Source organism: Schistocerca gregaria, chromosome X (assembly GCF_023897955.1).
Source record: "Schistocerca gregaria isolate iqSchGreg1 chromosome X, iqSchGreg1.2, whole genome shotgun sequence".
Lineage (NCBI taxonomy): Eukaryota > Metazoa > Arthropoda > Insecta > Orthoptera > Acrididae > Schistocerca > Schistocerca gregaria.
This window is the reverse complement of record NC_064931.1, coordinates 783,180,724-783,193,207: the sequence shown is the minus strand read 5'-3', so window position 1 is coordinate 783,193,207 and position 12,484 is coordinate 783,180,724. Positions and strand designations below refer to the sequence as shown.

General features: G+C 39.8%; 1 protein-coding gene across 11 annotated transcripts in view; it reads left to right on the top strand.

Annotated features, from left to right (window-relative positions):
* LOC126297862 (orphan steroid hormone receptor 2-like) overlaps positions 1–12,484 on the top strand; it is a 115,713-nt gene that overhangs the window by 79,689 nt on the left and 23,540 nt on the right. For all 11 annotated transcript variants that reach the window (XM_049989153.1, XM_049989152.1, XM_049989144.1 and 8 more), the window contains one exon: positions 2,755–3,018. In XM_049989153.1, coding sequence (XP_049845110.1) covers positions 2,755–3,018 — 264 coding nt within the window. The remainder of the gene's footprint in view (positions 1–2,754; positions 3,019–12,484) is intronic.

The window sequence follows — 12,484 nt, the reverse complement described above, 5'->3', positions numbered from 1 at the left end:
TGTTGCAAACTCTAGGCAACTGTCAAAATATTTGGAACTTTAACTACTAAACACAAACCGAATACATATTGGTAGAAAATTTTGTGTAATGACTGGTTAATTAATGAAATTGCTATGGCAGAAATGAATATTTTTGAATAATTTTGCGTGAAATATGCAGTTTAATGATACTCTTTACGAAACTGAAAAAAAGAAAGTAACTACACAGGCAACATTTGAACCAGTACTGGCAGCATGGTAGCCATGAACCTTAGCCGCTGTGCTCTGTTTGCTTGGTCATAACATGAGTAACCATATAGATGTAGGAGGAGGTATGCATAAAACTAAAACTTTGATTTTCTCAGGCACAAGCAGCTGCTACTCAGGTACTCAGGACAGCTCCTTCTACAACGTACCTAAGACTCATCAAAATAGGTGATTAATAGGTCTGATGGTCCCCTTGTGAGCTTATATCCTATCTGTAATGGCTTTGTGTGTTATAGTCTTAATCTTTCATTTTTTCTTTAACCCTGCAAATACATCTCCCCTGCCTTTCAGATGCTGTCTTGCTAATTTGATGAACTAACACACTTTAAAGAAATTTGTTGATGGAAAATGTTTCATTTGGAGCTTAATGATTATTTGTAGAATAAAACTTTCCTCTGCAGCTGAATGTGCATGATAAACTAATTTCTTAAACCATAAAATTATGTTTGAGAGTGGGATTCACTCCAACCCTGCTTTTCTTGGGCAACACTTAATCTTAAGGTTGTTAGTGCAACAGAAGAGCACCTTTGAACTTAAATTGACAGGAGAGAAGTGTCAGCAGATTTAAACTATAATTTGGGCTGTGAGTTGTGCTTAGATAACTCATTTGAAAATTAAGTTCTAGCCTTATTGAAGTACTGGATCAGCTATCCATCCAGAACAATTAATTGAGAACATAGGAAAGTTTCTGACCAGTTTGCATCTGTGTAGAATTGTGAACTGTTAAGAGTAAGTGAATAGTAACAAGGATTCCATAAAATTCTTCTGATTTGTAACTGCATCATGTTGTAAAATGATGAACCAGTGTTTTTGCTGCTATGGAGTATTATGTAGTATGATAAAGGCACTTGCCATACTGGCCAAAATGTTTATCATTTTACCATAACATGGTCTTCTTCTTCTTGCATTACAGCCTTTGATGGCCCTTGGCCTCGTCAAAAGTCAGCATCCACTCTGTTCTGTTCACTAATTTTATCCTTCATCCTCAGATCTCCATTTTGCTAGGCCTTCCAACAAATTGTCCATCTATGTTGCTCTTAATTGGCTCTTTCTTCTGGTAGAATACAATCTTTCTTTCATTTTTCTGTTGGGCATCCTGCCATCTGCCGTCCTCTAATTATGTCGATTATGTCGTGAACAGTGGATTGTCTGATATTCGAGAAATTGACTCTATCTTTTCCTTGTATAAGTTGCTGTAATTCGTGGTTATGTTGTACCCTCTGAGTCCATAAAACTTAGAGACTGGATGAATGAAAAGAGAGAAAGGTTGAATTGGAGGTTTTAATGCTTTAAGGTGTTCTACATAGCCTCTCCCCACTTAAGGACAGTGCACAGAACGTCCATACAATCATGTGAAACAGTCAGAAAAGTCCTTCAGGATGTTGTTCAACTCACTGTCATAGTGAAACAAATGTAGGTTATGTTGTCAAGCGTTGACCCTTCGTATGAATTTCTGCACTTTGTCATTTTGTAATAGGTTTGTAGTTGATAATGTCCACATCTTTCACTTCGATCAATCGTGGCAGGTGTCCACGCATTGTTGTTTTTGTTTGGGAGTCAGGGTATGCGAGACAAACTTTTCACATAGTCTTCTTACCTTTAAAACATTCTGGAGCGTGTTCTTGATTGAAAGAGGTTGCTCCATTGCAGTGTGTAACATAACAACAGTGACATACTACAGTCACATGTCCACTGCTTAATAATACCTGCTCATAACTGATGGGTCAACATCTGTTGCTTACAGGTATCGGTGCATGCCGGCACTGTAGTGACTGTGTTGAGATTGCACAACTGGCCACACAGTGGAATAGTATATTTTCATATGTTTTGATCTTGCAATTAGATAGTGCTTAAATATCTATACGTTCTCAGAATAGGCTGGTTTTTCTTTTTTTAGCCTTTTTCTAATACGTTACTTCATATTATTATGCCTTGTTGAAAGGATACCTAGATAAATGAAGCAACTGATAGCTTTGAAACATTTGTTAGAGGTTTTCAGGTCATGTAGTAGTCATATGGCCTTTGAATTGGACATTATCATTTGTTGTGACCAATTTTAATTTACAGGAAGTCCAGTTTTTGCCCAGTTTGCTTCCATTGCTTCATGTATTTCTCCAAAAGAGTTTGTCTCTTGCGACAGTTGCAGTATTGTCTTCGTATGGACAGATGACTGGTTTTCATCACTATTGTACCCCTGCACACTCTCTCTCTCTCTCTCTCTCTCTCTCTCTCTCTCTCTCTCTCTCTCTCTCTCTCACACACACAGACAGACAGACAGACAGACAGACAGTGAGTGAGTGAGTGAGTGAGTGAGTGAGTGAGTTTGTGTTAATAAACTTTAAGTGTGTGTGTGTGTGTGTGTGTGTGTGTGTGTGTGTGTGTGTGTGTGTGTTTATGCGATATTAATCATAACGTAATATTATGGAAATACTGTGTAATGGAAGTTTAGAGTGTACATAGCCTTCATTGGGCACATTGATTTAAATCATTGTATTGCTTTGTTTTCAGATCAGCCTGGTCTTCACACTCGACGTCAGGTAGAAAAATTTCAAGAAAAAGCTTTTAGAGAACTCCGTACATATGTAACACAAACATTTCCAGAAGATAGTGATAGGTTCCCGCGGTTATTACTCAGACTACCGCCTCTTCGAGCTCTACAGCCTAAAGTTGTGGAAGAACTATTTTTCGCTGGTTTAATAGGTAGTGTTCAAATTGATAGTGTGATACCATACATATTAAGAATGGATGGTGGTGACTGCAATGACCAAATCGGTAAGAATAAAACGTTTTTGTTCCTCAAGTTATGGTACTCTGTGTTCTATTCAGATTAAGTGCATTTCATGTGATTTTTCTCACAGAGATAATGTGGTTGTTCTGAATGATATTTCAGAATTTACCATGGTAAGTTTCCTTTACCCTTTCCCTTATCCTGGTGTATTCTGCTGTATTGTTTCCTCCTCCATAAGAACTGCACCACTGCTTTACTAAACTGTAGTAGGGTATGCCCTGCTTGAATTTGCAGTGATTTACTACAAACAATACAGAAATCGAACATGTTCTGTTTGAAAGTTAGGCAAATTCGGGTTGTTTTTCATGTCTCTGTCAGTTTCACAAAGAAAATGAAGAAATAGCTGGAACATGTGGTTCCTGGAGATGGAAAGTTGCTTTCACAGTGATACTCAGATTTGCTAGAGAAATAACAAGAAAGCTATTTCCAACAAGCATATTTGAAACATAATCTGACTGACCTGTGTTCACTTTATGAAGTCGACAGAATCTTCACTCTAGAGGTTTCAGCAGTCAGTTCTAATTACATGTGGTCTCACAGTTACTACCTCATTATTGTCACATGAAAGCAATGTGTGGGTGAAACCTGTTATTGGTTATCTTTATTATTTTTTCAATCTTTTTCACTAATTTACCCTACATTCAATTTTAAATATTGTACTATCAATAAACTGAATTTTTTATTGCTGATGAAATGGTTAAAATTGCAGATCAGTAAATTGGATATTATGGAATGTCCCCTTTTGATGCCAGTGTATTGGAAAAGCATGGGTTTCTTCTCACATGTGCAAAAATGGAATAGGTTTAATGGCAGTGTGCCGAAATATTACGTTCTTGATGCATCAAATGTGGGTAAAAGTTTTTGACAGTCACTGCCATCATCTTTGTTAAAAGCAACATACTATCACAGCTACCATAACAGCAGCCACTACAGTCAGTTGCTCCTGGTGTAGATGATCGTATTGACAGCCAAAAGCCAGAGCTTTTATCCAGATTTCAGGTTTCAAGAAAACCAATAATGTATGCACACTTTAAGTTGCATGCAGGTACTATGTCTTTGATTTCAAACAAGAGTGCAACAGATTTACATTCAGGAACATGAGGATGAGTGACTGAAATAGATTAGACAAATTGTGTAAAATTCGTACTGTTAAAGTAGCCTTACATTTTTCTTTCTTAAGTAGTGAAATTTTGTACAATTTAATCATCTGAAATACTTTTATTATACTTTGTTGTAAAACTGGAATTATCTACAGTACAATTTGTGTTGAGCCAAAATTCTGTGATTCAGAAGCACTCAGCCCTGAAATGAAACCTCAATGACCATACCTCTATTGAGTTTTAGCACTGTACATGAGTGTTGCTGAACTCGTGCCCTGAAAGATAGTGTTCAGTGAGTGAGATTATCTAAGACCCTACTATCACAGTAAAGTTCCTAGAATGTTGGTATCCGGCCTCCGTGGAAGAACGTTGAACTTGGGAGGATTGAATGGGTTGTTCAAATTCTGTCTGAAAAACTATAACATGAATGTTACAAATAGAACTGCTTCTGCATCTTCTCATTTCAATCAGTAATCTGCTGGCCATTAGGATACCAGTACAAGTGAGTGCTGTTGGAAGACAAATTAAATGACTTTGAAAGGAATGTAATGGAAAATCCAGGATATTGTTAAGAAGGATATAAGATAGTTATCAGGTGTATGGTAAAAAAAGGAAGACTAAATAGCATTATGTTTTATTGTAGAGGAAGAGAACAGGAAGGAATTTCAAGTATAGGTTCTTTTGTAAATAATAAAATTAAAAACAGTGTTATGAAAAGGATAGATTGCAACACACCGTAAAAATGATACATTGAGATGCAGACAGGCACAATGAAAAGACTATTACATATTGAACTTTCGGCCGGCCAGAACCTTCTCCAGAATACACACACACACACACACACACACACACACACACACACACACACACACACACACACAGTTTACATCCATACAAGCAAGCACACATCACACACATGACTGCTATCTCCATCCAGAATGCAAGTGCCACATTGACCAAAAGCAGCCATCTAGAGTGGGGTGGGGAAGGGGAAGGGATAGTAGAGGGGAGAGAAATCAACACTGTCTAGGGGTGCATGCAGGGTCTACATGGTAGCAGGACAGTGGTTGGGGGGTTGTGAGGAGAAGGGAGGGGAAAAGGAGAGCAGCTGAGAAGGGGAAAAGACTGGTTCGTGCATTGGTAGAGTACATCAGACAGTGAGAGTGAGTGAATGTAAATTAGGAGGAGGTGGTAGGACAGAGGTGGCAGAAACTGTTGGGTGGATGGTGTAGGAATAGTATGTTAATCTAGGTTGAGACCTGGATAATTTCGGGAGCAGAGAATGTGTTGTGAGGGTAACTCCCATCTGCGCAGTTCAGAACAGCTAGTGGTAGACAGGATCCAAACAGCCTGGGTAGTGAAGTAGCTATTGAAATCAAGAATATTATTTTCTGCTGCATGTTGTACCACATGATGGTCCAATTGGCCACAGTTCGGTGGTGGACATTCATTCTGGTTGACAGCTGGTTGGTAGTCATACCAATATAGGAACCTGTGTAGTGACTGCAGCATAGCTAGTATATGACGTGGCTGCTTTCACAGGTGGCCCATCCTCTCACGGGGTAGGATAAGCCTGTGACAGGACTAGGATAGGCAATGGTGGGTGAATGGATTGGGCAGGTCCTGCAGCTGGATGTTCCACTGGGATATGATCCCTGTGGCTAAGGGTTGCGATTGGGAGTGGCATGGGGATGAACTAGGATGTTGTGGAGGTTGAGTGGGAAGGATCTTTGGTAGGGTATTATGAGAGATAATCAAAACCCTGACAAAGGTTCAGTTGTTCCAGCCTCAGATGGTATTGGGTGGCAAAAGGGGCATTCCTCCATATCTGTTTCTTTGGGGGGGGGGGGGGGGGGGTGTATATGACACAGGAAATCAGTTTGCAAACTCGGTCTGGGGATAGACCTGTCTGTGAAGGCTTTGGTGAGACCTTCAGCATACTGGGTGATTGGGGGGGGGGGGTTCTTGTAACTGTAGATACGTCATTCCCAGGTGGTCTGGATGCATTGGAGAATTTTTGATATGGAAGGTATTGCAGCTGTCAAAATGCAGGCAGTGTTGGCGGTTGGTGACTTTAATGTGTACAGAGGTGCGGATGGAGCCATTAGAGAGGATAAGGTCAATGTCCAGGAAGGTGACACACTGGGCTGAGGACCAGGTAAAGCAGATGGGACAGAAGGTGTTGAAGTTGTAATGAGGAGAGGTTGTCTTGGCCCTGAGTACAGATCATGAAGATATCATCAATGAACTGGAACCAGACCAGGGGTTAGGGGTGTTGGGAGGCTAGGAAGGTTTCCTTGTGTGTTAGGATAAAGTTATTAAGGTGTATGAGGAATAAGCTTGGTGGTTTAGAGTCTGAAGGATGTTGGGAGTGGTGGTGTTCAATAACAGCAAAACTGTAGGTATGAGGGATGTTGGGAAGTGGCGTCAACAGTGTCAGGCAGGGATCCAGGAGGTAAGGGGTTGACAATGGTGGAAAGTCAGTGAAGGAAGTGTTTGGTATGTTTGACATGGGAGGACGTATTTCGGGCAATTAGTTGGAGGTGTTGGTTAATGAGGGTCAACATTTTTTTTCAGTGGGTGCATAATAACAAATTGCAATGAAGTGGCAAGGGTTGTTGAGTTTGTGGATTTTGTGGAGCATGTAGATGGTGGGTGTGCAGGGTGTAATAGGGCTGAGGTGAGAAATTTATTCAGGGGAGAGGATCTGGAAAGGGCCTAAGGCCTTAAGCAGAGATTGGAGGATATGTTGGACTTCTGGAATGGGATCACTCTGGCAGAGTTTATAAATGGAAGAGTCAGACAATTGATGAAGACTTTCTGCCATGTAGCCATTTGATTCATAACAACAGTGGAGAAACCTTTGTCTGCAGGTCGGTTGATTAGGGCAGTATCTGTTTTCAGGCTGTGTTTTACTGCCCTGTCTTCTGCTGAAAGGTTGACATTCTAAGGAAGGGATCAGGGGTAGAATGGTGAAATTGAAGATAAAGAATACCTGAAGGTGGGGGTTAGGTGTGAGAGGGGTGGTTTTTTTTGGGGGTGGGGGGGGGTGGAGGAGGAGGCATGCAGTTAGATGGTAGTATAAACTGGGATAGACAGGGTTCAATGTTGATATTAGGTTGGCTTTTGCTGGAGAGAATGGTGGCAAAGAAGTGTTTGCATTGCAGGTTTCAGGAGAACGAGAGTAGGCCTTGGACAAGTGCAACATGACTAAATTTGGGTTTAGTGCCAAAGGTAAGGCATTTGGTTAGGACTGGTGCTTAGGATTTTGGTGGAAAGGATTCGATCTGGATTTAGTGGAGTGTTGGAAGATGACAGTTATGAAGGAATCATAAATATATTAGCAAGGTCTGTTTTATAAATAAGTGGAATATATTGTTAGGAAATCATCCAGTGTGGTCACATTCTGATGGAAAAAGTGAGAGACTTCTGGGTTATAGAAACATAGATTACGGTAAATCTCACTACAAAACAATAATGTAGGACTTAAACATGGAAGTAGGATAAAAATATAAAAATTTGTCAGTTTGAAACTTTGGGTAAAATTGCAGAAATGACACATGTTAAATGTTCGTAGAATTTGCGAAGAACAGCAGCATATTAACACTTAACGTATTCACCCAGAAGAAAACAAACTTGACAAGGGCCAAATGGAATAAAAATGAAATTGATTTTGTGTTGTTGAACAATAAAGATATACAGGATATAACAACTTTAAACAAATTTACATCTACATATGTATTCTGTAAGACACTGCACGAGAACTGAGTCACCTTCTTTCCAAGTATTCACATCTAATTTTCCAGAGTAAGGGCTATACTGCCCAGTTACATTCCTAGTGACATTTTTCTGAATTTACTCCATGTGTATGCTAATGCCTGCTGGTAAAGACTCCGAGTGCCGTCATATTGTACGCAATTTTCTTTATAGGTGGACTGTACATTCCTAGTACCTTTCCAACATACATAATTTCTTCCATTTGCCTTTCCTGAAAATGATTTTGTGTTATTGTCCCAGTTCACATTAATTCTTAATATTACCTCTAAATACTTGGACGATGTGAAATGCTCAAGATGTTTAACACTAACCTTCTAATTTGATTATTTCTCTTCCTCATAGGCATTAAGTTGTATTCTCCACATTTAAAAGCTACAGTTCATTACATGTAGTGGAAATTTTGTCCAAATCATTTTGCATTTCCTTATCGCCCATCAACAATACTTTCCTGTAGATTACAGTATCATTAATGAACAACTGTACTGTGTTGCTGGCCCTGCCTGGTAAATTGTTTACACATATTGAGAACATTAGAGGCTCTGTTATGTTTCTTTGGGGCACACTCATCATTACTTTCATTTTTACAACATTCTGCATAGGTATAACATACTGAATTCTGTTAGTGTAATATTCATTGGTCTGATATTATTATTATTATTTTGTACATTTCTGCAACTACTGAAACGATACAGGATTTGGGATGGACATCATTAAAACAAAGGTGTTTTTCATTACAGCAGAATCTTCTCATGAAATTCCAATCACCAACTTGCAAAAATATTTTGTTGATACCGCTCTACATACGGAGAAATGATCACCGTGATGGAATAAGGGAAATCAGAGCTCCTACAGAAAGACATAGGTGTTCGTTCTTTCCACGCGCTATACGAGATTAGGATCATAGAGAATTGTGAAGGTGGTTCGATGAACCCTTTGCCATGCACTTAAATATGAGTTGCAGAGTATTGATGTAGATGTAGAAGTTATGTTCAGCTGCATGTTGTGCCAAAGGGTGGTTTACTTTGCTCTTGGCCACAGTTTGGCGGGGGCCATTCATCCTGGTGGACAGCTGTTTGGTAGTCCACCAATATAAAAAGCCGTGCAATGATTGCACCAGAGCCCATGAATGACATGGCTGCTTTCACAGATGGCATTGCCCCTAATGGGGTAGGATAAACCTGTGACAGAGTTGGAATAAGAAATGTTGGGTGGGTGGATTGGGCAGGTCTTGCAACTGGGTCTTCCACAGGGATACGTCCTTGTGGCAAGGGTTTGGGGTTGCGAGTGGTGTAGGGATGGACTAGAATGTTGGTGAGGTTGGATGGTGGAACACCACTTCAGTGGGAAGGATCTCAGATAGGATGTCCATCATTTCAGGGCATGATGATAGGTAATCAAAGCCCTGGCGAAAGATGTGGTCCGGTCGTTGTTGTGCAGAGTGGTACTGGGTAATGAAGGGGGCATCCCTTTGTAGCTGGTTCTTGGAGGTGTTGGTAAGATTGGGGGTGCGAGGGAAATGGCACAAGATATGTGTTTGCAGACTGGGTCTGGCTATAGTGCCTGTCTGTTAAGGGCTGGATGAGACCCACAGCGTACTATGTGAGGGAGTTCTTGTTACTGAGGCACACCATCCACAGGTGGCCATGCAGTATGGTAGGGATTTTTTTTTGTTGTGAAAGGGATGTCAGCTGTCGAAATGCAGATTATTAAATAAACAGTTTAAATTGCAAGTATGTAGGGTCCTGAACAGACCAGTTGTAACCTAATGGATGTTAAACATTGACAATAAACTATACTGATCAGCAGCAGCTCAGGATATTTGAATACAGAATTCTGCAAGATCAGTGGTGTAGTTGAGGATAGCAATGGTTCCCGGGAATCTAGAAAGAATGTTGAGTTGGGCCACCGCATACAAGAAGCTAACATCATAAGATTAGTTTGGCACAAACCAGGAGTCACTCCTACAGTGCTTAGGATTGATACTGGAAGAATGACTACACAGGTCTTTGAATAGAGGCCAACTGGGAGAAGACATGTTTAAACCAGAAAAGTAGTGGGTAGACAATGTGGAAGAAGATACAAAATTTCTGGGTCGGAGAACAGTTGAGAAATGCACTGGAGAGGGCAGAATGGTGGAACTTAGTTGAATAGACTAAGACCCACATAAAGTTGTTATGCCATGAGAACAACAATTATATCTGCATAGCGACTCTATATGAGTGTATCTCGGTTAGTATTCGGTGATACAGTACATTTTCTTAACACCTTTCGGAAATCTGGGAAGAAGGGATTTACCTATTCACTGCATTTTCTGTTTGCAAGATATCATTTATGAATAAAGAATTTCATAAGCTTAGTATATGCCCTAGGGCCTTGCAACAGATACATGGTATGTGATTATGTGCATCTGATCTTTTACCCTTTTCATAACCAGGAGTCATTTGCACTTTTTTCCCCATTGCCACAAAAGATATTCTCTATAAATATGAGCTAGAAAAGGGGTTAATTCTGTACTGTAATATTGTCAGTGTCAGGGCGTGGTGCCTTATTTGTTTTAAATAGTCTTAATTGCTTTTAAATGTCAGGCTTGCTTATATTAATAATGCTCATTTGTGAGTCTTTATGGTGGTCAGTCATTTAAATGGCATTATCCTCATGTGTGAATAAATTTTTAAAAGCAGAACTTAATATTTCTGCCTACTGTCTTCAGTTTCGACAATAGATGAATCTGTGAGATGCTGAATGGAAGGCTTTGATTCCTCCATTGAAATTACATTTGATCAAAACTTAGGATTGTGTCATGATACATCTGTCAAAAGATCTGATTGAACGTTTTTGTAGGCTCCATGCATACTCTTTCATGTGGATGCACAAGTTGCTATTAAGTTTTCTGTATCAGTTTCCATGTTTTTGCAACCTCCTTTGAAGGAGTACCATCAGACCAAAATTAATCTTTGCTTCCTCTTATTACGTGGAACACATATGTAGATTGTGATTCATAAAGTATTTGGCATTTTCCACATCTGAACTAAATGTTTCTCAGTTTGACCTTCAAGTAAGTAGGTACTGGCAGTCTGTTAATTTAACCAAACGAAAATACTCCCCTAACATTTCCTTTAATAGCTTCATTTATCCCCCTCTATCAGTTGTGATGTGCTTCGAAGGATCAGCTCTGTTTCTAGCCAGGTTGTGTAAAATATTTCTTTTGTGTCTGAATTGCTGGACTAGTTGAAATATTTAGAGTTTCTACTGACTGTGGACTGTTAAGACGTAGAGTAAAAATGGATACTCATCAGGCAGGACATAGGAAATATGTCATGAGGGGTAATTTAAGAGTATGGAGATATAGTAACTCAAATTAAACACCATGTTCAGCATATTAAAAAATGAAAATTGTTTAGACATCAGTGAGAGAGGCAAGTACTTAAAGAAGATGCTTAAACAGATAACAAAAGATGCTGCTGGTGTGAACAACTTTATTGAATTGGGAAAAGGAGGATATCTCAAGTGGACTGAGAGGTGGTTGTGAAAGAGAATGCAACTTTCAGGCAGACAGAATGTGCTTAATTAAATAAAGTAGTTAGTAAATGTGTTCAAGCTGAAAATATATATTATGGAAATTTGGTTAGAGAAACAGGAATGAAGGAGACAAAGTGTTTGGTGCAAAACACATTTCATTTGTTGGCATTTGAGATATGAAGGAAAGCATCTGGGGGCGATGTTTCAGCAGATGTGATTAACAGTGGAGGAAACAATATTTACAGAATGTCTATGGAAGAAGACAATTCTACAAAGCTGGAACAAGACAGAAATTTCCAGATTGAGTCATTCATTCTGCAGCAGTGTGCACACCATGAAGCTTCGAAGGAGTGCATACTCCACTGCAGAGTGAAAGATTTGTCCTGGGAATAATCCCAGAGGTTGTGGCTAACTGTTCTCCAAAACGTCTCTTCTTGCAGGAGTGTTTGTCATACAACGAATGCAATTATACATCTGTAGTGTGCGGAAGGTAGGAATGAGGTATTGCCAAAAGTGAAACTGTGAGTGGATGGCCAAGATAGCTCAGTCAATACAAACATTATCCCTAAGTCAAGGTTTTGGTTTATAGTCGCAGTTTGCCAACCAGAAAGTTTCGAAACAGTGCACAGTCAACTGCAGAGTGAAAGACTCATAGTGGAACTGACACCTGTTTGTGGCACATTGCCAACAACTGTCAATTTACACGTGCCATTACAAACACTGATACGAGAAACTCATTTTCAAGGTGTGCAATAGCAGTATGGTACATCTACGACGTAGAGATGGTATGTAAAGTCATTGTAGTGATTGTAACATAGTCAAACATCCAAGAAACTTAGCAGAATGAGCCCACTTACCAGTACAATGTTGCACCCTCTCTGGCCTGGATGAATGCACAGACACTGTTGAGAAGAGTGTCGCAAATCCATTGTACCCTCTCCTTAGGCAAGCTGACTCAACCATTGTAACTGGTCCTTGATATCGTGTATATTGGCACTGGGTTGGAGTTGTTGTCCGAGCTATTGGGGGTGGATCAGGGATTTTGTTGGCAACA